Source organism: Xyrauchen texanus, chromosome 24 (assembly GCF_025860055.1).
Source record: "Xyrauchen texanus isolate HMW12.3.18 chromosome 24, RBS_HiC_50CHRs, whole genome shotgun sequence".
NCBI classification, from domain to species: Eukaryota; Metazoa; Chordata; class Actinopteri; order Cypriniformes; family Catostomidae; genus Xyrauchen; species Xyrauchen texanus.
Window position 1 is genome coordinate 9,633,913 of NC_068299.1, and position 27,343 is coordinate 9,661,255.

The following is a 27,343-nucleotide window of genomic DNA, read 5'->3' on the forward strand; positions in this document are numbered from 1 at the left end:
AGGGGATTTTCTTAGTGTGTCCCTATCAGCTGGATATGTGCAGCTCCGCTATAATCTTGGGAACGAAACCATTGTAGTACAGTCTCCAAATAAGGTAGATTTAACTGGCATGAGATGGCACACGTTGAAGGCTGGGAGAGAAGGCAACCGCGGCTTCCTCGTTTTAGACAATGAGGCAATAACAAGGAACTCTTCAGAGGGCCCAACCACTCTGGATGTCAGCACAAACATTTTTATTGGCGGCTTCCCTTCCCTGAATGCAATATCCCTGACTGCGATGGAGAAAGACCCAGTGGGATTCACGGGTGGCATTCGAGAAGTCATTGTCAATGGGCATGACATTGACCTTACAGAGACTGGTGCACTTGACGGAACCAATGTGGGTGACTGGGATGGGACAGCCTGTGGGTACAAGGTATGTCTGAATGGTGGATACTGTCATCCAGTGGGCCTTTCCTCATTCATGTGTATCTGCTCCCTGCTGTGGACCGGTTCACAGTGCCAGCAGTCCATGTACTGCAACAACAACCTATGTCAACACGGTTCTCTTTGCGTCCATAGCGTAATGTCTGCTTCATATTCGTGCATGTGTGCTTTGGGGTGGAATGGAACTTACTGTGACCAAGAAGTATCGTTAAGAATGATGAAATTTAGTGGAAATTCATATTTGAAATACAAGGACCCAAAGTATAACTCAAGAAATTTGTTGTACACTGAGGTGTCACTGAATTTCTCCACATCATCAGGGGATGGTTTGATTTTATGGATGGGGAAAGCAGAGAGTGAAGATGATGATCATCTAGCTGTTGGTCTCCATGATGGTTATCTCAAGGTTTCAGTCAATCTTGGAGAGAGAACCGGTCTACCTTTGTTCTACCAAAACACCACTTTCTGCTGTGATCACTGGAATTACTTGTCAATTATTCACAACCGAACAATCGTTGAGATTTATGTTAATGAGGAAAGAGTTATTTTTGAAGACATTGACCCCTATGAACAGTATGTTGCCATAAATTATGAAGGTGTTATTTATTTTGGAGGATTTGAATTAAATCGAGATACAGCAACAGTTACATCTGGTCTATTTACTACAGGGTTTGTTGGAAGCATTAAAGATGTATTCTTGTTTCAAGACACTAGACAGCTGCAGTTTCTACAAAGCAGTGAAGGTTACGGTGTCTCTCAAGGAGAAGAATAGAAAAAAATATTGTGCATATTTTACTATTTTCATCTCAAACTTTAAGTATCATGTTCTCTTCTAGAACAAAATAAGGGCATCTACACACTAGAGTGAATCCATTGATTTTAAGGATGTAGACGATAAAAGTTTGCAAAAGTGACTGCTGGATAGCACTTGGCATTCATTGACAGTTGTGCTTACGAAAATCAAATTTACAGTATTTATGCTTCTTTCTTTACATGCCTGGTTCTTTCAATTTTCCTCAATATGGACCTTGCACATTCCTGTCCATCAAATGCTTTCAAAGCTTTCTCGAATCCAGTGGTTCTCAAGTTTTTATTTTAATTTTTATACTAGCTGTTAAATTAATGTCTTAATAGCTGGTAATGTCTTTTGGACTTTCAAAAGAGAAATCACCATTAATTTGCATTTTAAGGACATACTGAGCGAAGATGTTTTTCTATCTTTCTTCAAATGTGTTCTAGTGAAGAAATTCAGTCATACGCACCTGGGATATCATGAGGGTCAGTAAATAATGAGCCAATTTTTATTTTTGGGTGAACTATCCCTTTAAAAAGATTGTGAATGTGATAGACTGCCACTGACTGTCAAGCTAAAGATGCACTTAAAAGAACTATAACCTCCTGAGACCCGATTGCGTGTGAGCATTTTTCCTTTCACTTTTTGATTTGTAACTAGTAGCATCTAATAGAAATGCCAGACATTACAGCTGATTTTTTTGTAAAGCAACTTTTGGAATAATGTGTATTGGGAAAAACACCAATAAAAAAAACTATACAAATACAAATTATTTGACTTGATTTTAATTTTATGTTAAAAAGTTTTTTTCTACTTTGTCAACAAAATCTCCATGTTCTCTCTGCACTGTCAAGCAAACAATGGTAGCCAGTGCTGAAGCATTTTGCCAATCAGAATCAGTATAATTAATTCTGATACCAGATATCACTGGATGTAGTTCCAGGAATAGTGATGGATGGTGGTGGTATAAAGATAAACAATCTAAGTTCTGTAGATGACATAGTCCTCATAGCTAGATCTGAATCGGACCTCCAACAAATGGTGAATAAATTTGCATCTGAGAGTGAGAAGTAAGGGCTCTTTATCAACTGCAAGAAAACAGTATGCCTTGTGGTTACAAAGCAAAAGGAATCACCAGTCTGCAATATTAAAATCTTTGTAGAAGGTCTGAATCAAGTGAAAGGCTTTAACTATTTGGGAAGTTGGACAACATCAGATGGGAGGTGCAACAGATAGATTGAGAGCAGAATTGCAAAGGCTAAAGAAACTTTCTCTAGAATGGGCTGCCTTCTTCGTCATTTAAAAATCACAATGGAAACAATGATCAGTGTACTAGACTGCTATGTAATGCCATTTCTAAAATATGGTTGTAAGAGTTGTTTGATATGACAATAAATGGAAGATCAATTACATGCAACAGAAATGTGGTTCCTCAGATGTATGTTACATATTACTTGGACAAGTCTTACCACAAATTAGGCTACTCAGGAAGATCCGGAAACAACAACTTGAGATCTTGGGCCATTGTGTGAGGAAAGAAGGTCTAGAGTATTTAATTTTAACTGGAAGGATTGAGGGAAAGAGAGACAGAGAACAAAATTTCTTCAGAATATTGCAAACTGGACTGGTGTGGATAAGATCAAGCTTCTGCAAAGGATAGGATGGAGTGGCATTACATGGTCGCCAATGTCACTGAACACAGCATTTGAAGAAGTAGTCTGATACAATCACCAATCACTGCCAGCCATGTTAAAAAAAATACCATTATAAATTCTGAATCTATGTAATCATTACCATTGTCCCATGTCTGCCAAATATCTTGAGTGGTGCAAACATCATCTGCTGCTTAAAACTGAACTTTTGGTCTGATGTTAGGAGTGATCGTACTTGGCTGCATAGGAAAGCAATAGGATTCTCCCTTCCTTGCTCCCTATTAAGTGAATGACTTAACCTCCACTGTGCTGCCTGTCTGCACTGGTCTCAGAACAGTTTGAAGTGGACCTTATTTTCATCCTAACTCCATCTAAAGCCTCTGAAAGCAACATTTTCCAGCTTTTGGATAAACCTATTGTTTTTCAATTTGATAATACACAGATATATGATTTCTACAGGGGAAAAAGTCCTATAGTACTCTCAAATATTCATGTTTGTGTTTAACAGCATGCCATAAATCGAAAAATGGCATATCAGATGAAACTAGACTCTAGTCTTTTGTCTAAAACGGGTTTCAATGTAAAAACTTAATTTCTTTCCAGATGCAGACAAACTCAGCTGAGACTGGCGCCAGGATGTTAAGTAGGTGTTGTGTCAGGAACAGACCAAAATTGAAGTCGTCATTCACTGAAAATATTCCCCTTCACCCAATCAAATCTGGCTCACACTTTAGAACTCTGATTATGTGAGCGCACCTTAGACCACATAGTGTAGGCAGAGCACAAACTCCATTAGTATTGTCAACATGGCAAAATGTGAACTAGATTTAAGAACTACGGCAGTATTCCGCACCTCCCTATAGCAATCCCACACACTTGAACTTCTGTGGTAATGTGTAGGTGCACTAAATGTGTTAATGGGTCTTTTTATGAATACAGATAAAGTAGCAGTATCACAGTGCAGAGAGTTTAAATTTATTTACCATTTGTAAAATTCTGAAACACTGTGAAAAGATGAACATATTATAGCTAGATATTTATATCTGTCCCTCTTGTAGAGGAACCATTAATACGTTTCAAGTTTAGTGTTCTTGTTGAGCATGTTTGTTCTGCAAAAAAACCCAGATGCACAAACCACCATGAACTTAAAACAGCATGAGTGTGTGACTTTACACACGTGTGCACTTTCTCTGTTGTTGCAATTTTGAATATTTTTCCATAATTTCTAAACAATATTACAGTGAAAAAAGATTTTTATGTCATTGTCCGATGTTTTGCCTCCCCATCAAATTGTTTGCATAATCAATTTATTTGTCATTCTGAAATAAACATTACCTTCTTCTTTGAACTTGTGTTTATTTTAAATTACAATGCTTGGGTCCAATAAAAAATTAGTATCTTTAAGAAACAAAGATTTTAATTTCTACTAACAATAAAAACATTTTATTATGAAATGTACATAAACACAATGTGCTGAATATGCACATTTCTTTAGTGTGACAAGCCAAAATGTACAAAGAAAACTGTCACCTGAAACGTAGAAAATCCTTAAGACAATTTAGAAAAATTAAAATGGTAGAACAAATGGTGAAGCAAAATAAGCCGTTCTCATGATCCATGGGATGTCCTTTCTCATGGCACTATGCGCTTAAAAGTAGTATCATTTCCAAAATCTTGTAATTGATTAGGACAAGCTGCTTGTGAAGACATGCTTAGTCTAAGAAAGACTGTGGGGGGAATTACACTTAAAAACCAACAAATATCCTCCAAGTTTAAAAAAAAAAACACAAGCCTACTAAAAATCTGGAACTAACATCGGTTCATAATATAAAAATCATTTTGAACCTTTATAAATAGATTTCATCTACTGCTTTACATAGTTTTAAGGAACATGGCAAGAAACAGATGTGGTGATGAGTATAAAAATCATGAGCGCCTGTCCCTTGAGTCTCTCCTGTGTTTCTCGTGATCAGAGTCCCGTCTGTAATGGCTGCTGCTACTACTGCTGCTGCTGCTGTGCCACTCTTTTGGCCTCTCATACCTATCGTCTTTCGAGTGGCGGTCTTTGTGACTGTGACTTCTGTCCCTGTGTTTTTCTCTATCCCTGTCGTAGTACTTGCTTTTATGATGTTGTCTGTCATAGCGGTCTCGGTCCTCCTTTCTGTAGGTCTCCTCAGAGCGTCTGGATGACATGTCGGAACCCTTCTCGTCTTTGCTAGAGGGCAAAGGGGTCGACAAGCTTGGCTCAGGCAGCCTTTGGGTTTCATATATCACTGGAGGTCCAGGTAGCATTGGAGGATGTAGAGCTTGAGGCCAAGGTGGAGCAAGCATGTGACTTTGAGGATCAGTTTGAGGAAATACTTGAGGAGGAGGAGGGACAAGACAAAATGGGAAAGGTGGAGATGACTGAAGAGGTAAAAATGGTGCAGGATTGGCAGGTGGAGGGTAATTGTGTACCGGCCTAGGGTGGTATTGGTGTTCAGGTGCACCAGTGTGATAAGATGAGAAAGCAGGTGGTGGAGGAACTTGGCTTGGTGGACTGTAAACATTGGGGTTGAAAGAGGAGGACCTGGACTGCTTGAGACCTTCATTTATGCCCGTAGATGAGATAATGGTGATGGGTTGGATTTCATCAATGACTTTGCACTCTAGGGCAAGTTGAGAAGGTGGCTGCAGAGTAACTTTCTGCTGAGATATTTCTGAATTACTTAAGGACTGTTGTGGTTGTAAATCAGTAGAATCACAAGATGAAGAAGACCATTTCTTTAAAATGCCTGGGGGAGGTGTCTTTAAAGTCTTGGTGGGACTCGAAACAGTTTTGTTTTTGGGGCCAAAGTTTGAACTGTCACTAACAGCATCTTTTGACACATCTAACAAAGTAGTTTCGTTTGTTTCTTGACTAGTGGGTGCAGCTGTGCTACTCTTTGTATTAGTGTTGCTGGAATCCTCTTTGGGTTTGGCCATTGCGAGAGAGGAAAGGAAACTATCTGTTGATACATCTGGAGGTTTATCACTAAGAGAAAGCACAACTCCACTCTGGGGGTTTCTTTCTTTCTTGTTTGCTTCTGATCTAGTCTCCAGACTTGAGTTAGATGGTGCTTCTTCTGTTTTTACAGTTTTTGGGTCTTTTTTCTTGATTACGAAGCGGTCAAGTCGAGGACTACTGCTTGTATATTTAGGTTGAATTCCTGCTTGATTTCCACCATCAACAGTTGAAGTCTTGGGCACTGGTGTTGTAGAGACACTCTTCACATTGTCACTTGAGGTGAATGTGGTGATTCCAGGCAACTTCAGCACACCAGGAAGAAAACGCAAAGAAACATTCTCATCGGTCTCTGTATCCAATATTGGTTCATCTTCAACAACTGATTTAATCAGATCTGCAGGGTCTTTTGTATGTGTGGTCCCCAGAACACCAATAAAACTTTGGTCCACATCTTGTGTCATAGAAGCCTTCTGCTTGTCGTTAACTTGAGGTTTGCTTTCTTCCAAGAAACTTGGAGCATCACTAACATCACTTGGCAGGATTACTTCAAAGTCCCTTTTAGGTCTCTGGCGAATGACTAATCCAAGAAGAAGATTTGGACGATTGGTTTCCAGTCCTACAATGCAAGAGGAAGGTTGTTAAGATCATAGGTAATCAGTCCAACAAATGAACCTTCAGAGAAAATGAAAGTCTTACCTGGACCATCAAACGGAACAATCTGGTGGGGTATTTTTTCCGTGGAGCCAAGTGGAATGAGATACATGTCTTTAACCTGTTTACGGTTGTTGGCAACAACTCCATATCTTCTACGGCTGCTGAAATATGCGTAGAGCAAAGTATACGAGATCTCATCTTCTTCTGTGTCAGGGGCAAAACGAATTATACAAATTTCCTGAAAACAACACACAAAAATTAAATCACAAAATCAAATAAGTCAAGTTTGGAATGGGAGAAATCAAGAGTATAAAAATCATTCCCACCTTTGTCCCAGAGGCACGAATTTTCTCGACATAGTCCCAGACTATTTGAGGGGAAATACGTCCACCTACTTGGATGTTGTCTGGCAAATCCTGAAGACAGAATTAGAGATACTTCTAATAGGTTAAAATATCCAACTGACACATTTAGGTTTCATTTACAACTGTTATAAATTACATTTACCAGTGTTATATGGTCCAGAATTCCAGAGACAGGATAAACTTTTGTTAAAAACCTAGCCACAGCATGCATATCAACAAAGCCACCCCACAGTTTCTCCAAGTTGCTGAGGAAAGTAGCTGTATCTTCCTTGCTACTCAGACTATCTGACCTGTGGGAAAATATTAGAAGTAAATCAGAGGGTATTTCCCCATTAACAATTTCTAACAATTATTTTGCACTCACAAAGAGCAGTTTTTTAGCAGATTAAATATTTTAGGAGAGCATAATTACAAAATGTGATATTCACTATAGAAAATTCCATGGCTTTTTAGGATTTTAATTTCCATGACTTTTAAGGGTTTTATTATTTACACTTTCAGTTTTACAATTTCCAGGACCTTTTATTTTTCTTAAATTCCACTTTTATAATTCCATAACCATGGGACCCCTGTTGCAGCAAAATTTGTGATGAGTAGGACATGTTAGTAATCTCACCTGGGTTCAGGCAAGAAATTGAGGAGACTTTCCTGCATGGCTCTTAAAGACAGATCATCAATCAGTGCTGATGTAGGTGTAGTTGTGGAGGACTGAGATTCTTCAGCAGCACTGGACTGCCTCCTCACGACCGTTAAAGCCACTTTCACCACTTTTGAAGCGGCTTCCTCTGAAGGTGGGGCCATACGACCTTGAGAGAAACATATGTAAAATGTAATTTTATGATTGACTCACAATCACAACTTTCATTCACATGGCCAAAAATTGCAGAGCTTTTTTTTATATTTTGGACCTGTGCAGATTTTGCAGTTGAGGTCAAAAAGATGAGATTTGTGCAGAATGGTTGTATCTACAGATTTCTTGGGACTCTCTGCTTTAGCCTCGGGGGGTTTCTCCTCAGGCACTTCTACTGCTTTCGGCACAGGCTGAGGACATAAGAAATATTCAGAACGCCATTTCAGTTTTTCCTTGATGGAAAATAGCAGAGATCCTCAGAATGTAGTGAAGTCTCATATCTTACCTCAACTTCAATGGCCTCTGGAGCTTTGGTAGGCTCCTGATTCTCAATTTCAATTTCTCCTTTGTGGGTGATTTTAGTGATAGGGCGTCTCTCTGCCTCTCTCTGTTCTTTCTCAATCATTTCAATCGTCTGTCGATAGAAACAACACTAGGTTTAACAAAAACCACATCACTGCAATTGCAATCCTCCAATTTTATAAGAATCCTTAAGGACAACAAGAAAATCAAAATGGAACTTTTGGTTGCAAATGCTATTTCGTGTTGTTTAAAAAAAAATGACATTTTGGAAATGCAGCTAAATATGACAAGGTTTTACTGACATGTCGATTCTCTCTTTGTCTCCAAGCAGCCAGTTCCTTAGAGGCCAGCTCTTCTCCAGTCATGCGCACCAAATCAGCAGGGGAAACTTCTCCCTTGAGTACGCGTCTGAATAGCACCTGCAAGAGAAACTTTTCATGAACACAGCATTGTGTTTTGCTATAAATGTTTATAAGTTCTGCATTACGTAAAATCTATTTTGCTAAATTGTATTTTCAAAAACAAAATGAATATAATTACATTATTTTTTGCATCTTTCAGGTTGAAAGTTAAACTTCTGTATTTGTTTTTGTATTTGCTGTCAACACCCTGAAAGAGAGCAAAAAGCTCTTTCTCTGTCTTTCTGGCCAACTCAGCAGGCCTGTCCGATGAAATCTTTAAATCGGATTCCTTCAGTCTACAAGTGAGGAGAGACATTAAAACATTTAGGAGATTTGGATAAACAAATAAGCTGTATTTTAACAACCAAGGAACCTCACTTTAAAACAAATGTTGTGCAGTGCAGTCTACCAAAAAATAACACATTCACACCGTTTCAGAAGAATCTCTTCCAGCGAGTCTCTAACGCTCCGCCTGATTTTTCCGGTGGACGGTTTCTTTGAGCTCACGTGAGACACTTTCACTTTCTTCATCTCATGCTTCACATTTCCTCCTTCAAAAAATGTTTTAAATGCCAAGAGAGGCTAATAAACCTTTTATTATGTTAGTTAGACGCAGATACACAAAATAACTGGTGGAAATATTCATACCACTTTTTGATGCAGAATCTTCTGACAGTCGTCTTTCTCCAATGTCCTATAAAAAACAAATTGTCACACAATTTTGTCTCTGAATATAATATTAAACTACCATATGAGCCTAAATTAAAATAAAAATCAGTGGTAGCTGCAGATTTGTAGGCGAGTGTGGATAACTTTCAGTGTGAACATGTGAGGAACCATCCACCTACACTGAGTGAAGGCTAACTGACCCCCTTCTTACCCATGTGGAAAATAAACATTAAAAATTACAAATACAAAACCTTTAAAAGAAGCTAAATCAGAAAGGGCAGAGGTACAACATATGACAACAAGCAATTATCAAATGTGCAAATGATCCAAACACATATCAGCTTATGTTCTAATTTGATGATTAAAATGTATATGGATCAACCAAATCAGATCTTGTTTTTGCTTCCAGTGTAAATTAAATAATCTGATTCATAAACCAATGTTATGCTGGCTAATTCAGTGCTAATTATATAACGTCTATGGTTTGTTTAATGCATGTCAGGTACACTCTTTTGATAAATAAAGAGAAGGATATTAAAGACAACCATCTTCATTGTGGGTATTTCACCTCTTATTATTTATGATGACTAATGTCCATGTTTTGATTATCTATGCGTGACATTATATTGCTTTGTCCATTAGAACTAGAGGACATGCTTACTTTTCTGAAGGGCCGTATTCCACCTGCAGTGAGTGACGGCTGGGGTCTCTGTTTTAGTTTAGATGATAACTTATCGTCTGACTGATCTGTGGCCTGCCCACCGGGTTTCCCATCCTCTTCAGCACAGCACTTCAAGCACACATACTCCTGGTCCTCCTCCTCCATCTGTTGAACTTTAGCCAGATCCAGACCCACACAGTCCCCATGAAACCAGTCATCACAGCGCCCACAGCCCACCATGAACCTAGAAATAAAAATAAAAACTTGAAAGAAATAGTTCACCCAAAAATCCTACTCTCATGTCATTGTGAAGCCATATGTGTTTCTTTCTACTTTGGAACACAAAAGGAGATGTCAGGTAAAATGTTAGGCTCAGTCATCATTCACTTTCATTGTATGGAAAAAATATGCAATGAAAGTGAACGATCACTGAGGCTAACATTCAGTCAATTATTCTGCAAATGATTATGTTTAGGTGAACTCTTCCTTTATGAAAAGTCTACCTGATTTCTTATAGGATAAAAATAAGCACATACCTGTTGTTGTGAGGTTTCTTGCATAATCCACAGTGCTTGTTGTGATCCCAAACAGTCTCACTTTCAGGAGGAGGGTCGCCCTCGCTTTCCTTCTTCACCACAGGGGCATTATCCGGGATAAACAGCTGCGGTTCCTCTATCGAGATACTCCGAGAATTTCTACTCTTGTGTGTCTGCTGGATCTTCTCTGGCTTCTTCATCTTCTCCTGCTCCTCATCTGCTTGGCTGTTTGTCACTGGGGGGTTTGTTTTATTTACAGGTGTGGGAGGATTCTGTGGCTTTTTCAGATGGTGAGGAGATTTATTTAGGACTGACTTGACACCAGAGCCAGAATCAGAGGATGTTTTTTTCCCTACACTCGCGGGGACAGACGGGCTAACTTTTAAGTGCACAGGATGTCCATCTTGAGTCTTCTGTATTTTTGTGGGTGATTTAGGAGATTGAGCCCCTCCAGTACGTTTCAAGCTGACATTAGCAGGTTTCCCTTTGTGGCTTTGAAGTTTTTCTGGTTGGTTCACAAGAATTTTCTTGTCTCTGTTATGTCTGGATACCTTCTGTAAGAGACCTGGGCTGCTAAGTTGAGACTGCTTGTTTTTGACTGCAGAAAGAGTCTGTTTGTGTTCCAAAAGCTTTTTGACTGCAGGTTGCACCGCCATGCCATTTTTGTTACAAGATTTTTGCATGCTGGGATTTTGAGTCTTGATTTGGTCATTAGATTTGGTGTCAGCTGGTGCAGCGTTTTCCGTGCTGTTGGCATCTTGCACATCATTTGGGTTTACACACGTTCCCAAATCCATCGGCATGATGTCACTACCAGGCTGGCCAACCATCACTTCTCCCACAACTTCTTGTGTGGAATGATCAACCTCTTGTGTGTTATCGTCCTGGCTTTGTCCCAAATCTATCCCGATAACATCAGCAGTCATAGCCTCATCTTGGAAGTCCAGGGACTGGACGGCGCTTGTGTTAAATGATCCAAATGAATGTGATGGTCCAGGGAGCAGTTCAATTTTAAAGCCTCCCACAGTAACAGTTAATCGGCGTAACACAACTACTGGGTTCATCGATGAGTCAACCTCATGGAGCCCAAATCGACGACTGAGCAGGGCTTCCCTTTTTTCAGAGCCTGTTTCTCCATCAGAGTTTCCACTAGATGTTGCCTCTTGGTCATTCCTGTCTGCTGGTCTGCGTGCAGGACCTGGACGCCTGCCTGGTGCACCTTTGATTCTACCCCGGCTTGCTGAAAGAGAAGTGCAAAAATATTGTTTCAAAATAACTCTTGAGCCAAAAATTGTGGTTACAGGCAGACTTTAAAACTATAAACATTATGGCGGTACTAATATCCAAATAAATCAGATATTTTAAGACACATAAAAGGAAAGCTGTTGGATGCATTACAACAAGCAGGGCCCATTACCATGCCTGCAAACCTGTGAATCTGAGGTATGTCTGACAGCGACAAAACACATGCTCGAAAAGCTTGAAGCAGTTGCGAAATATCTAACTGCACAGACAGCTGCCATTCTAGAAACAGAGTATGAGCATGTCCACCACAACTCCTCTGGTGTTACTCTTGTGTCATTAACCCTGCACGTATGAACATGCAATGGCCATTTTGCAAACCGGAAACATTTTGCGTTCAGTATCAAAATCAGTGTCAAAATTTTGCGGGACCACAGACAGCACATTTACATCACAGCTAGCTTTTAATCTTCACTCCGCATGCGGCAAATGAGACACAAAATCCTGGCGTTAATGGCATTTCTATATTCACTTAAAATTCCTTTAGTTGGATAAAAAATGTGATTAGAATTTGAAATGCTTTATACAGTACAGATCTGATAAATTGCAATATATGGTAAACACTTATGAAATATATGTTCATATGTGGTTTTCACTCATTTAAAAATGTCACATATGTTCATACTGTATATGCAGTATACAGTATATTTCAAAATATAAAAAGAAATTGCCATTTTAAGTTAAGAAACATTTATCTATTCAAATACTTGTGTAATTAGAATATGTGAAAATGCTCAAATATCAACTATAGATTTATGTTTGTATATGGCAGATTATGTAATAAAATCGCAACAGGCCTGATTATTGAATCTTAATTTGAGTGTTATTTTACAGATTTAATGGATGTCAATTTTAACTTCAGAAAAGTTCTCTTGTATTGTCTGAGGCAGAAAACTTTAAAACAAATATATAATTAAGGATCTTTCAATAGCCAAATCACAGGTTTCACCTAAATGTATGGTATTTTTGTGTGTATTTATTATTTTTTGCTTGCTAACTGCATATTCAGTTATTGTGCACTAAAATATTTACGTGTAATTACATTTACACCACTGACACAAATTACACCAACACAATGATGATTTGTGAGCTTTCACTGCAAAACAACAAAAAAAAATACAGCAAACTGCATCGCAATATTTGAGAAAATCCACAGCAAATGTAATCATTTAAAACTGCCACAAAGTCCCGGTATAACTGACTGAAACAGTATACATCATGTTTGTGTTCCTCCGATTTTCAAGAATCTTTGATTGAGCATTTTGCATGCATTTAATTTGAATCGCTCGTGTCTCTTACGTCATATAGAAAAGAAAAAAAAACAGTGAGGGTCAGATAATAGATCTTGCAATGTTATCCATGCATCATATTGCAGTTCCTAATAAAGTTACTGGCAAGTATCTCGCTTTATATCCAGCATTTTATTTACTTGACAAAGACTGCAAGATTCAAAGCAATCCAAATTAATTAACCCAATTGCCCCCCTTCATTTCCCCTCATGTTATGTGCACCTGTTTGTCTCCTCTGTGGATGACTTGCATGACTCTTCCTGCCCCGTGAGAAACTGGACTGACTGTGTTCACCATCAGATGGACTCTGACTGACACCTGTTCCCATGTCATGATCGACATCTGCAATGCATCGGTCAAGGGAATTCATTGAAAGCTTTGTTTGTTGCTAATGCAATTTGAAACGATCAAATTTTTCTTGATCGTTTCAAATGAGAGAGAGCTTAATGTACTCTGAAAACATTACTGAAAACAAAAACTTTCAGAACTCAAAACCTTCCTCCACAGTCCAGCAATATCACTTATTGAAACTAAGCTGCAAAACTTTAACAAGCTATAACAAAGTTATAACTGTGTTTTTGGTACCAAAAAAATAGCAAACATAAGAGGTGGACGAGGTGGAAAAAGTAAATACATAATGTATATGAGGACTCATTAAAATATAAAAAATAAAAAACACGATACCTGCCGAGCTTCCAAGTTTGAAATTGACATCTTCATTTTCTAAAAGATGAAACTGGTCACTGGCAGATCCAAACATGGGGTCTTTATCACTGAGCATGTTCTTCAGTGAACCTTCGTGTTGACAACGACCTGGATCAAACTCATCACTTGCTTCACATTCCAGATTCTGTCCGAGCAGCAAAGAATCATCCAACTGGTCACTGGGAATCAGATGGTTGAATGAACCACCAACTATATCCATGAATACCTGCACTGCACTGTTTGCTCTGAAAGAATAAGCAAAATGTATCAACATAACTAACATTGCATAGAGGTATAAAATGAGGCATGTTTGGCATGAAGAGATCCTCATGCAACAGTATTGCAAACCTTACACAGATATACTTGCATTATTAATAAATCAACCCCACACAACTGCTTATCAAAAATAATGCATCATGAAATAATTGATAACAAGAGAATAGGGATTTCAAATGAATTACAACATTTTAAGACATCGGCATCAGGTGTCAAACTGTCCATCCGTTACCTTGGTGCCAAAAGCTAAATGCGTTGTAGAGTAAAAACACTTCACATTCCGAGAAACTCAGAAGAGACTTGTATTCATGTACTGTCTTAAATAAAGCATTAATAAAGTCGTATTCATATGCATGCAGAGTAGACTGCTCTGAGCGACTGAATGTTTTTTATTTTGACTACAGATCCACTCACGTGCAGACAGCTAGCGCATGCGGGCCTGTGCAGCTCACAACGACAACACACTTACTTTAACCCACTCTGGACGGAGTAAGCAGCTGTTTCAAGCAGTTCCACAGTTTGTAGAATATGCATTTGTCGCTAAAGCAACAAGCGACGTTAAGATAGCTCCACACAAACAAACCCAAACACACAAAACGCTTTCGCGAACACTGGGGGCCTTTACAAGCCTGCATTCATCTTATGCGCACACCGGGACGTATCTCACTTATAAAAAATTAAAAAAATTTAAAAAAAAGCATTTGTATTACAACCGAGACCATCCCCTGAACGTAAATAAAGTTCCAGGCCCATTTGCGTTGAAAGGCCTCACGCTGAACGGACGGAGCTCGTGCACGCCCACTCTGCCCGAGCTGCAAGATAAAACACTCACCGTTTGTGTCACAGTTAACGAAGAGTCTGCGCATAATGGGAGAACGGCTTGTATTATCGGTTACGGCGGTAAGACGCCATACGGAATGCCGTCGTTAAATCCACAGCCTTTTCCGCTTTGGATCTGCGGTGGGACACACACCAGTAGTACTTCCTGTTGACCCTCTGAACCAGCAATCAACACGTAATGTGCTACAGTTGTCAGTAGAGGACGGTGTTGTTTATTTCATATACTTCGTTATGACGCTTACATTGCAGATCCTGATGACCCATGATGTACTCTCATACTGAGTACATTAGACTTTATTAATTTCACCCATTTATTGTATATATATATATATATATATATATATATATATATATATATATATATATATATATATATATATATATATATACTGGCAGCCAAAAGTTTGGAATAATGTTCAGATTTTGCTGTTTTGGAAGGAAATTGGTACTTTAATTCACCAAAGTGGCATTCAACTGATCACAAAGTATAGTCAGGATATAAAAATATATACAATTTAAAAATATATAGAATCAGAATCATAAACACGGGACGTGATGGTAAACTGTCCATTGTGCCAATGGATGGTATGCACATGAGGTTTGCCTTGATGCTGAGAGTGGCGTGGGAGCTGTACCTCAGTCATGGGAAAGATGTAAATTTCGGGACACATCATCAATAATGTACCTTTGAATCAGGGGGTGTTTCGGCCTTTCAACACTAGACACCCTCATCAAAGGTGGCCAGCTACAGGGTGATCAAACCTGAGCTTGTGTCCCATGCCCAATCATGAAAATTAGGACTATGCAAGGCAGGAGGCGTCCTCTTCCCTGAGTCAAGCATAAGGCTGACCGCATACCTTCAGCCCAGGGTTTCCGTTGTCCGGTAATTACCGGACATTGGCCGGTAAAAAAATTAAATGTCCGACAAAATTAAATCTCTCCAGTCAAATTGTCCGATTAAAATTGCCTAATAATCCCGTCCCCCTAACACAATCTGAATTTGAGAATAAGCCTAAAATGTATAAAGCAAAAATACACCGATCTCTTGCTATGTTATAAAGGAACAGGCTCTATCGTTTGAAAGTTATGAAACAACATCGCATGCTGCATTTCAAATAAAGCGCACGCCTAAAACGGCTGCAATATAGACCTAAACAACGAACGATTGAGTGAGACGTTTCAAATATGGCCAGGCCCAGGCAGACTAGCTTTAAAAGCTTTTTTCAGAGGCCAGACGATGGTGAATCAGGAACATCTCATTATAGATAGATCAGTGCTTCTAATCCGCGCATTCGTGAGTTTTTTTTCTCTATCATCAAAACTGAATAGCCTATGTTCATCAGTGCATGGTTACAGTCTATATCAAGCAGGGACACGTTTGTGTGCATTTTATTTTGTGATTTCACCGGAATGAATAGAGAGTTAAAACAACAGATTTTAGCGCTAGATCTCTTATTTAATAACGGACTAAATGAATGATCTGCTAGTTAACTGGAGATGTTTTATTTATTTGTATTAGGTACATCCGTGCCTCAATGTTTCAAAAAGTGAATGTGTGTGAAACCACAGTAAAAAACAATTGGCGTTGATTGACGCCATGAAATCGGACGTTCATGTTTTTTTTTCCGTCTATTTGAAAGTTAAGCTAATAATAGTATGTTGCATTCTATACGGCCTGATTATGTCATTTTTTAAGTTACATAGACTGCCTCCAATTTTCCTCAACTTGACTAATTAAGAGGCGATATATTTGACCGGCATATCATCAAAATGTCCGTAAAACGAAACCTCTGCCGGTCACTTTGACCGGCACCATTTTTTTCTAGCGGAAACTCTGCTTCAGCCTCCTCATGGAGGGTTGTGACCTGGGTTCTCAAGTGGGTTATAGGGTGGGGGGATTAGTGAGTGGGTCATGTTGATGCTCTTTGAGCCCAACAAGGGTCCTTCCTTTTAATCCATATCCACTGGCTGCTTCTTTCGGCCGCTTCAGAGACTGAGCTAATTGTTTGTCGCAGAGCCTGTCCACAGATGCCAAGGTCTTTCAGCAGTCTGATGGTAGAAAAAGCCACAAAACCTCTGCATCCCACTTCAACCGGATAGACTTTCGCTTTCCATCCTCGTTGTTGAGCGTCTGCTGCCAGTTCTATATAGCGCAGTTTCTTGCGTTCATAGGCCTCATCTGTTGAATTCTCCCATGGGACTGTGAGCTCAGTGATGTAAACAGACTTCAATGAAGGGGACCAGAGAACCAAGTCTGGCCTAAGGGTGGTGACTGCAATTTCAGGTGGAAAGATTAGTTGCTGGCCTATATCGACTAGCATCTTCCAGTCCCGGGCCATGGCTAGCTGTCCAGCTTCTGGTTTGGTAGGGGGATGGTTGGGCTTTTTCTGTCCCTCTCGGATGAAGGTTGGGGCTGTGATGGACTTGATTGCTCTCAGGGGCAAGGAGTTGGTGGCATTCCTCTGGCTCTCAAGAGCTGCTGCCAGACTCTTGAGGACCTGGTTGTGTCTCCAGGTGTAACAACCTTGTGTGAGGCTGGTCTTACAACCGACCAAGATGTGCTTAAGAGTCGCTGGAGTTGGGCAGAGGGCACAGGTTGGGTCCTCGCCATACCACTGGTGGAGGTTTTTTGGAGATGGGAGCACATCATAGGTGGCTCTGATGATGAAGCTGATGTTGCTTGCCTCTATTTCCCAGAGCTCCCTCCAGCTAAGCTTTCTCCTCTCCAGGCCTTCCCACCTCATCCATTGTCCCTGCTTGGCAAGAGAGACAGCCTTTGCACTTCTTTCCGCCTCCTCCTGACGGCGCACCTCCTCGACCACCATGTTCCTCCTCTCTGATGTTGAGGCACTACGCCAAGTTGGCTTGTTTGTCATAAGGCCAAGGCCTCCTCTTCCCAACTGGACGTGCCCTACAATATCGCTGTGCCCCAGGGCTGATGTAGCTTGCTGCACCGCATCGGATGGTGTCCATTTCCGTCCAGTTAACAGAGGTGGAACGGCATTGCTGGTGGTCTGGTCTCTGGAGTCCTTCAAAGTCATCTGGTGTCTCACTTTAGAGCACTTGTACTCTTCGGTGAGGCTTGTGATAGGAAGTTCAAGGACCCCTTTGCCGTAGAGGCTGATGTTAGTCAGACAGCGTGGGACGCCGAGCCATTTCTCGTAAATAGTGAGTGGCCACATTACCCGAGGGAGAAGTCCAAATTGCAGGCACCAGAGCTTGAGCTTCCCTGGCAGAAGGGTACTGTTGATGTTTTTTAGACTGTTGGTAATGTCCTGCCTTACTTGCTGCACTTGGTCTTTGTCCCTGAGGCTTGCATTGTACCATCTACCCAAGCTTTTGACAGGTTGCTCAGACACTGTTGGTATTGGGTCATAACCAATGCAGAACTTCACATCTTTAAGCTGTCCCTAGGATATATATATATAGGATATAAAAAAAACAGCACCATCACTATTTTTTAACAAATCTAGACAGGGCCCATTTCCAGCAGGGAAAACTTATCCTTGAGTAATCATGCTATATTGCTAATTTGGTACTAGAAAATCACTTGTCATTATATCAAACACAGTTGAAAGCTATTTGGTTTGTTAAATGAAGCCTAACACTGTCTTTGTATTTGTTTTTGAGTTGCCACAGTGTGCAATAGACTGGCATGACTTAAGATCAATATTAGGTCAACAATGGCAAAAAAATAAAACTTGTCAGTCAATAATTATTTTGAGGAATGAAGGCTATACAATGCTTGAAATTGCCCCAAAATAACATTGAAGATTTCATACAAAGGTGTACAATACAGTCTTCAAAGATAATGAAAGTCTGGCTCTAACAAGGACAGAAAGAAATGTGGAAGACCAGGGGCCTGTACCATGATGGTAGCTGAACAAACTCAGGGTTGCAGGATTGGTTTAGAGTTGACAAAACCAAACCGATGCAATCAGGCTTTATTGGTACCGTGACACTTCACCATCAACTATCTTTGTCAACTCAGGCTTTGATACTGAAACTATGATTACTCCACGGGCGTGTGCACATAAAAGAGTGAAGTCGGCACCGAACAACCAATCGCGTTCGATATGGATAGAGCGAGAGCTATATATATATATATATATATATATATATTTCTGCGGAGGAGCAAGAGATTATTATTCAGAAATACGAAGAATATAGAAATGTCTTTCAAGCACGCAGTAACACCGTCTCCGCTTCCAAAGCAAGAGAACAATCTTGGAGGAAGATTGCTGATTGCGTTAATGCGTAAGTTAAACAAATACATTCTATAGGCCATTAATGTTTTATGTAGCCTATATAATCATATAAAAAATGTTTTAAATGGTGTGCGTGTGCGCGCGCGTGTGTGTGATCCTAAGAAAGATTGATATTCATTGTTTTTTAGATGCAATTCCAAACGTTCTTGGCAGCAGATCAAGACCAAAATATAATTCAAAGTGGTGTATTTACCACAAACTTTTATTATTTTTGTGAACATTTTATCACAAACACTTGTTTGCAGCAAACAGAAACTGGGGGAGTTTTGTGCAATTCATTACTAATTTTTTAAAAGTGTTAAATATGGCTGACTATGTTCTGCAGTAGAGGGAAATCCAGTGTCCCTGTTGAAGCCAGCACACAGTCTCCCACACAGAGGTCCGTATACAGCAGACAAAACACAACAGTTTTACAACAGTTATGCTTTATATTGGCCTACTTTTATTTATTAGGGTGAAGCAAATGATGAACACTCTGTCTGCGTGTTCTGAGACAGTTGCTGAGGTAAATGCATTTGGGCTTTTTATTATGGCACACATTTGAATGTCATAATTGAGTGACTGGCCCTTACACCTTTTATTGTAGGGTTTTTCACAACCTGACCCACAAACTGAAGCCTCTACCTCAATGGGCTACAGAAGGAATGTGAACAAGGTAATACTTTAAACCCTTGACATAAGTTACAGTCAGTCCTATGTTTGTAAAAAGTCATGCCACTTTTTGTGATTTGATTAAACTCCAGAAAACTTGTAATCATTGTTTGTGGTGGAATTGTTTCAGTTGGAAACCGACTCCGTCAGGGCCCTTTACAAAAGGAGTCTAGAACTAGACTGTTCAATATATGAGCTGGACTGTGAGCTGAGGGGCCTATACCATGAAGCCGGTTTGGGTGGCTAGCCAGGTATGTTTCAGTTTAGTTTGCGCCAACCCTGGGTTTTAGGCACCATGAAAGTGGTTTGGCTTTTAGCAGTGTTCATCGCCATAGTAACTAACGCTCCATGGCTGGTCCGGGGCAGGTTATGTTCTGGATTTGAGTTTTCAGACTGAAGTTTGACCAATCAGCTGTGAGCAAAGAAACCTATAGGTGACGTAACTTATTCCCAGCTTCTGTTCTCTGTTGCAATGGCTTCACCTCTTCCAAATCCTGTGGACATCTCCACGCAAATTTTTAGACGAGCACTTCATAGAGTTTTTAGGGACAGAAAAAATCCCCTTGACTTTCCTGATACTTGTATGAAAGATACAGATTTTCCAAGGAAGGAATGACTTATCTTTGCGAACTACTTGAGACGCACATAACAAATGTGACTCGTCGAAGCCATGCACTTGCAAATGGTATGTATTGCGTTGCGTTTTTTTGCAGGTGGAACATACTTGTATGTGGTCGGAAATGCAGAGAATCTAGGGAAAAACACAGTTTGTCGAACCATTCGCAAGGTGGTCCTCGCACTGCAGGGGTACATAAATAGCTTCATTGTGTTCCCTGGACATTTAACAACCATGTCCATAAAAGAGGGCTTTTATAAAATTGCCTTTAAGATATATTTATGGGGTGACATGAACAAATTTAACCGTTCACATTCAGTTGTTTGTTTTTTCTTCAAAAAGCAGATTTCACTTAGAGCACTTAACATGTAGCTACTGTAGACTATTGTATAATACATTTAAGAATGGTTTTTAATATGTAGCCTATTGTTTTGTTTTATTATTCCGATGATAGGATTCCCTAGAGTCATTGGAGCAATAGACTGCACACGTTGCCATCTCCTCAGCTCTAGGAGAACATGAGGCAGATTATGAGAACAGAAAGTCCTTTTACAGCCTTAATGTTCAGGTATGGCTGTGAGATGATTTTTATTTGCAATTTAGACCAATCCTTAAATTAATAGTATCTAACAGATAGGACAATGATTTACTGTGCATTTCATCTGCAGATGACTTGTGATCATGAATGCATGATCACAAGCTTGGATTCCAAATGGCCTGGCTCAGTGCATGACTCACAAATTTTCCATGAGTCTATGTTGTGTCAGCGCTTTGAGGAAGGCAAATTAAATTTGTTACAGTACAAAACACTTTAAAGTGTTCATTTTAATTGTGACACAGCAAAACTTACACAATTTTCCCTTTACTGTGGCAGGGCTTTTTGATGGCCTGTTGGTAGGAGACTGGGGTTATGCATGCCAGAGGTTTTTGCTAACCCCCTATCCTGACCCTCAGACAGGGCCACAAAACAACTTTGATGTGGCCCGCAGTAAAACCAGGGTCAAGATCGAGATGACCTTTGGCATCCTAAAGGCACGTTTCAACTGCCTTAGGCGCTTAAGAGTATCACCAGAGCGGGCATCACCGATAGTGGCTGCATGTGCCATTCTGCACAATATAGCCACTATCAGAAAGGAGCGAGTACCACCACAAAACCAGCTTCTCCCCGATAAAATTGACCCCATCACACTTGACCACCCAGCTGGCACAGCAGTCAGAGATGCAATCACAACACAATATTTTACTTAATAAAAGCACATTGGCACTGCAGAATCCGAAAGGTCTCAAACTGTTTTATTGGTCATGTGGCTAGGGAGGAAGAGAGCAAGAGAAAGTTACATTAATAAATATTCATAGTGTTCATACTAAAGGGTTACTTGGTTAAATAAGTTCACACACCGAGATCTGTTTTTTTCCAGCTAGTGAGTAACAAGCAGGCTTTGGTTTCGGGCTCGGTTTCAGGACGTCATTCCATGGGGCGCGGTGCCGTCTTTAAAACGTCTTCTCTACTCAGCAGTACAAACGCTGCTCGTGTCATTCGGCTGTTCTCTGTCGTTTAATTTAAACTCTTTTAAATAATGTCGAGAGGTAAGTAGCGCATTTTCAGAAACAGAATTGCATTGCATTTGCATTTAATCATTTATCAGACTCTTTTTCTAAAGCAAGCTACAAATGAGGAACATCACAAGCGATTTATCATACATGAACCAACAATATTCGCGGTTGGCAGGTTTTAGGGGACGGGGGTTGAGCACTGTTTTGCTGGTCGGACTGCTAACATTTCCTTTCAGCTGAGCACCAGCTTGGACCATCTTAAGACCAGCTTCAGTCTGGCTTCAGCTGGTTTTATCAGCATTGGTAGTACAAAAGCTAAAGCAGAATTTACATTAAAGGAAAGGGACACTAAGAAGCATTTATTTATGTATTTATAGGAAGTGTATTTGTTTATGATTATAGCTACTGTACATGACAAATGTCATTTCTGAATTTTGTCATTTCTGTTTTTAAATTTGCTGTGTTTTCCATTTTCAGGACTATTCACCATTATTGGGGTTACAGCTGGGGCTGGTAAGATTTCAGTATTTTTCTCTGTGTAATGAAGCTCTTAATACAGAAAACGATTGACACCCTGTTGAAAATGTAAAAAAAAAAAAAACCCAGCTAAAACAAGCTTAAGCTGGTTGGCTGGTTTTAGCTGGTCACCTCGACCAGTGTCAAAGTCAAGTTTATTTGTCATTTGCACAGATTACACAGGGTTCACTGGGCATTAAAATGCTTGTGACAAGGCTCAGATTATAGACCAGTGTTTCCCAACCACTGTGCCGTGATGATTGTCAGGTGTGCCCTGGAAAATTATAAAATTCCACAAAATAAATAAATGCATTAATAAAAACATTTCAGGGATCAAAACGCCTCACCTTTCTGAAAAATTCACCGGTTTGAAACCATAATCGGTCACTTTTGTGCTTGTGAAGTGCAGTGATTAATGTGCAAATGTGACTGCTATTTATACGCATTAAGGGTCTTTCACAGGATTCGCATCAGCGCTGCAGAATACATTGAAGTCTATGAAGTGACGTCACTTTACACCGAAGTTTTTCACACACACGTTTTTTCTTCACCAATAATGTCTTTGAGAGTAAGCAACAAGAAATTTTTAAAAACATAATTTCTTTTAATGAAATTTTACCTTATCGTTTATGAATATCAAGAGACCCCAGTTATTGAACTAATTTACCAAGAAAACGCTTTGACCCAAACATAAACACGTCCTTTTATTACTTTCTGCTATCAAAGCAACTGCAAGCTTTTTTTCTCTCTTCCAAATACATGTTTTCAATGTTTATTGTGCACACCTCTCGCTTTTTTATGTAGCAAACTCGTAAAATCGCACCTCTGGTGACTCTTTCTGCTACTCTTGTCATGTGGAGGGCAATGCGGCGCTTGACGCTGAGTTGAGCCTCCAGAACCAAATTAAAACTGCCACGAGAAGTCGTCTGTCCGAGGCAAAGACACTAAATCTAATGACAATTGCCTCAGCTTCAGTCTCCCTTGATGCGTTTTATTATGCACAGGCGAGCACCCAGTTTAAGTCGATGCGGACCAGGAGGAAGGTTTGAGTTTTTGATTGAGTTGTGTTCAGTTCATTTTTACGTGTTTTGTTAAAATTTTAATTGTATTTTTGTAATATTGCGTTGTTCATATTTTAGTGGCCTCCGCTGTCACTGCGGGGGGAAAAAACATTCATCTGCTTCGTGTGGTGTCTCTGTTCATCTGTTCTCTTCATGAATAAATAAATGCATAATCTGCTATATGCTCGTTCTGTAAATTCATGATTAAAAGTGAAAATGTGAACGAAAATAAAAGCTATTTAATATTTAATGACTGGTAATAATAGATTATGATGGAATTTTTACGACCCTCTCCGTCAAAATGACGGACGATGAGAGAGTCTAATGCAAGCACTGTATATGACTTTTTTTTTTTCTTTTTTTTTTTGCATAGCCGAATTTCAAACATTACAAGTAACACGTTACTAAGACGGACAGATAACAAGTTCTTGAAAAGGAAAAATATTGATGATGGTTAGCCTATGTGGGATAGTGGTGTGGCAGAAAAGTTTGGGAAACACTGACATAGACTGTACAGACAATTTTAGACAGACACAGACAGGAATATAAATGGCACAGATCCTAAAACACAGGTTGTAAACAATTAGTGTACATAAGCCAAAAGGGAGGAATCATGTATCTCTGTAAACCTAACATGATAGTATAGTAATAGTGCTATTGTTCAGGAACACTGACAGGGCATTGCAATGAAAAAAGGGAAATGGGTTGTGCAAGACAGTGCAGTGAAGTGACATGTAATGTTAACAGGGAAGCAGAAGTAGACCTGTAAAGAGAAATCCGTAAAAAGGCATGTGCTGTTAGATGTACAGTATGCATAAATAATAGTCAAGCAACTGAATCTGCAGATTCAGTCTGTGTTTTGGGCACATTTTGGTTGGTCTGGCAAACCAGATTAGTGTAGTTTTAGCTAGGGCTTTTTTTTTTTTTTTCTTCAATGAGTTCTTTAGATTTAAATGTTAAACAGTACTAATTTTCACTAGGATGCTCAGCACAATTTATTTGTGTGTGCTATGTTGATTACAGCTGGTGCAGTTGCGTTGGCTCCACTGGCTCTCACTGCAGCTGGATTCTCCTCCGCCGGTATCGCAGCAAGTTCTCTGGGGGCCAGCCTGATGTCATCAGCAGCCATAGCCAATGGGGGTGGTGTGGCTGCTGGAAGTTTGGTCGCTGCCCTCCAGTCAGCAGGTACCCTCTATTTCTCTATGAAGCCTTGAAAGGAAAACATGTATCAAACAGACATTATTGACATGAACCTGATTAATGTACATTAAATGTTTTGGTGTTCTGAGATTGAGGAACAGACTTCACTGGACTGGATTGTATAGTTCTTGGCATCATTAGGAAAGTCTTTAAGTTGAAGACTATTGTTTTGTGTTCTTTAAGTTCTCCATGTTCTCCCTGATCAGGTGCTGCTGGGTTGTCTGCAGCTGCTACAGCAGGTGTGGCATCTGTGGGTGGAGCCACTGGTGCAGTATTAGGTGGAGCTGTTCATTTTTTGAAAAGGTTGAGAAAATAAGGAATTTACTGGAGTCCAATGAGCATCTGTTGACAAATGAAGACAAAGTCTGCACACTCAACTGTTATAAAAGGAGTTTGTCAGCACCTTGATGTCATGATAAAATTTGCACATCCTATAAGGATCACAAGTGTTTAAATATAAAAGCAATGTATATTTTGTCTGTCATGAACGTTTAAAACAAGTCATTGTTTTAGGTTCTTTTGTATTGTGAAGTTAAATAAAAAAAAAATAATAATAATTCAAATCTTAAATGTATGCATGCATAACCCCTGTCTCCTACCAACAGGCCATCAAAAAGCCCTGCCACAGAAAAGGGAAAATTGTGTAAGTTTTGCTGTGTCACAATTAAAATGAACACTTTAAAGTGTTTTGTACTGTAACAAATTTAACTTGCCTTCCTCAAAGCGCTGACACAACATAGAATCATGGAAAATTCATGAGTCATGCACTGAGCCAGGCCATTTGGAATCCAAGCTTGTGATCATGCATTCATGATCACAAGTCATCTGCAGATGAAATGCACAGTAAATCATTGTCCTATCTGTTAGTTACTATTAAATTGCAAATAAAAATAATCTCACACCCTACCTGAACATTAAGGCTGTGAAAGGACTTTCTGTTCTCATAATCCGCCTCATGTTCTCCTAGAGCTGTGGAGATGGCAACGTGTGCAGTCTATTGCTCCAATGACTCTAGGGAATCCTATCATAGGAATAATAAAACAGGCTACATATTTAAAACCATTCTTAAATGTATTATACAATAGTCTACAGTAGCTACATGTTAAGTGAAATCTGCTTTTTGAAGAAAAGAAAAAAACTAAATGTGAACGGTTAAATTTGTTCATGTCACCCCATAAATATATCTTAAAGGCAATTTTATAAAAGCCCTCTTTTATGGACATGGTTGTTAAATGTCCAGGGAACACAATGAAGCTATTTATGTACCCCTGAATTGCGAGGACCACCTTGCGAATGGTTCGACAAACTGTGTTTTTCCCTAGATTCTCTGCATTACCGACCGCATACAAATATGTTCCACTTGCTAAAAAACGCAACGCAATACATACCATTTGCGGTACAGTAAGTGCATGTCTTTGAGTCACATTTGTTATGTGCAGCTCAAGAAGTTCGCAAAGATAAGACATTCCTTCCGTGGAAAATCTGTATCTTTCACACAAGTAAGTATCAGGAAAGTCAAGGGGATTTTGTCTGTCCCTAAAAACTCTATCTCTATGAAGTGCTCGTCTAACAATTTGCGCAGAGATGTCCACAGGATTTGGAAGAGGTGAAGCCATTGCAACAGCGAACAGAAGCTGGGAATAAGTTACGTCACCTATGTGTTTCTTTGCTCTCAGCTGATTGGTCAAACTTCAGTCTGAAAACTCGAATCCAGAACATAACCTGCCCCGGACCAGCCGTGGAGCGTTAGTTACTATGGCGATGAACACTGCTAAAAGCCAAACCACTTTCATGGTGCCTAAAACCCAGGGTTGGCGCAAACTAAACTGAAACATACCTGGCTTGCCACCTAAACCGGCTTTATCATGGACTATGTTCCATTCAGCTTAAACACTCCCAAGAAACTCCAGGACACAGCTGATTCATTTCCAAGAAGTTTACTGGGAATTTTGTGAAACTGCAATACAGTATAAGAAGTCTATATTATTAATCAAACCCAAATACACAGTAACAGTGTAAATAGCACCGATTAGCTAACATAGCAGTGCAGCTTATATGATTAACACATTAGAGCTAGTAAAAAACAACAGCAGCAATAAACAAAGCTAAATTAGCCTTCTCAATAGTCTTACAAAATTAAAATAAGCAGTAACCTAATGTTACACGATGATAAATACTCACAGACGTTGCCTTAGCAAAAAGGGGAAAGGAAAAGCGATCGACTCAGAAACTGACGACTGGCAGAGCTTGCGCATTCCTGTAGCAAATTAGCGCATAGCAATTTTTCTTCCTGTTTCCTAACATGCGCTGGTACTACGTTACTATGGTTACAAAGATAAACAAACCACTGAACTGCTGAAACAGGGTAGAAAACACATTTTAAAGCGACATGACACTCCCCGCTTGGGGTCTTTAAAGAGCCCACATCAATTAACAGAATCAGTCTTTGGGGAAAGAAGCAGAACCACTTCTGTAATAGGCCGAGAAAAAGTCTTTCTGATTCCATCCTTGACGATTTCCACTTGAACCTTCCGAACCAATCCATCTTCTCCTGGAAAGGTTTTTGTGATGATGCCCGTAGGCCATTGATTTCTCTTTGCCTGATTGTCTTTCAAGAGAACTATGTCTTCTTCTTGGAGGTTCGGCCTTTTTCCTTGCCACTTGTGTCGAAGCTGCAATGTTTTGAGGTATTCATGTTTCCACCTGTTCCAAAACATGTCTGCTAGGCCCTGAACCCGCTTCCACTCCTCTCTGACGAGATGCGCTTCC

The 27,343-nt window shown here is 39.7% G+C and overlaps 3 protein-coding genes across 4 annotated transcripts in view; 2 read left to right on the plus strand and 1 right to left on the minus strand.

Annotated features, from left to right (window-relative positions):
• eys (eyes shut homolog) overlaps window positions 1-1,968 on the plus strand; it is a 313,033-nt gene extending 311,065 nt beyond the window's left edge. The window contains exon 45 of the mRNA XM_052089876.1: window positions 3-1,968. Within this exon, the coding sequence (XP_051945836.1) occupies window positions 3-1,198 (1,196 nt within the window). The 3' untranslated portion in view covers window positions 1,199-1,968. The remainder of the gene's footprint in view (window positions 1-2) is intronic.
• Window positions 1,969-3,987: 2,019 nt separating this feature from the next.
• LOC127618145 (PHD finger protein 3-like) lies at window positions 3,988-14,848 on the minus strand. 2 transcript variants are annotated; one of them, XM_052090431.1, is made up of 16 exons: window positions 14,701-14,848; window positions 13,572-13,837; window positions 13,110-13,229; window positions 10,297-11,536; window positions 9,761-10,004; window positions 9,079-9,124; window positions 8,861-8,981; window positions 8,570-8,726; window positions 8,332-8,448; window positions 8,013-8,141; window positions 7,785-7,917; window positions 7,493-7,682; window positions 7,019-7,166; window positions 6,838-6,927; window positions 6,554-6,749; window positions 3,988-6,473 (listed from the first exon to the last, which is right to left on the minus strand). In XM_052090431.1, exons 2-16 carry the CDS (start codon window positions 13,810-13,812, stop codon window positions 4,798-4,800), a joined length of 4,848 nt encoding a protein of 1,615 aa, XP_051946391.1. In that variant the 5' UTR covers window positions 13,813-13,837; window positions 14,701-14,848; the 3' UTR covers window positions 3,988-4,797. The 2 variants fall into 2 exon arrangements, with proteins under 2 accessions (XP_051946391.1, XP_051946392.1); XM_052090432.1 differs by lacking the exon at window positions 13,110-13,229.
• Window positions 14,849-21,758: 6,910 nt separating this feature from the next.
• LOC127617881 (interferon alpha-inducible protein 27-like protein 2A) lies at window positions 21,759-25,467 on the plus strand. The gene is made up of 4 exons (XM_052090020.1): window positions 21,759-21,830; window positions 22,275-22,310; window positions 24,398-24,559; window positions 24,781-25,467. The coding sequence occupies exons 1-4, from the start codon at window positions 21,821-21,823 to the stop codon at window positions 24,888-24,890; spliced, it is 318 nt and encodes a 105-aa protein (XP_051945980.1). The 5' UTR covers window positions 21,759-21,820; the 3' UTR covers window positions 24,891-25,467.
• The last annotated feature ends 1,876 nt before the right edge of the window (window positions 25,468-27,343 follow it).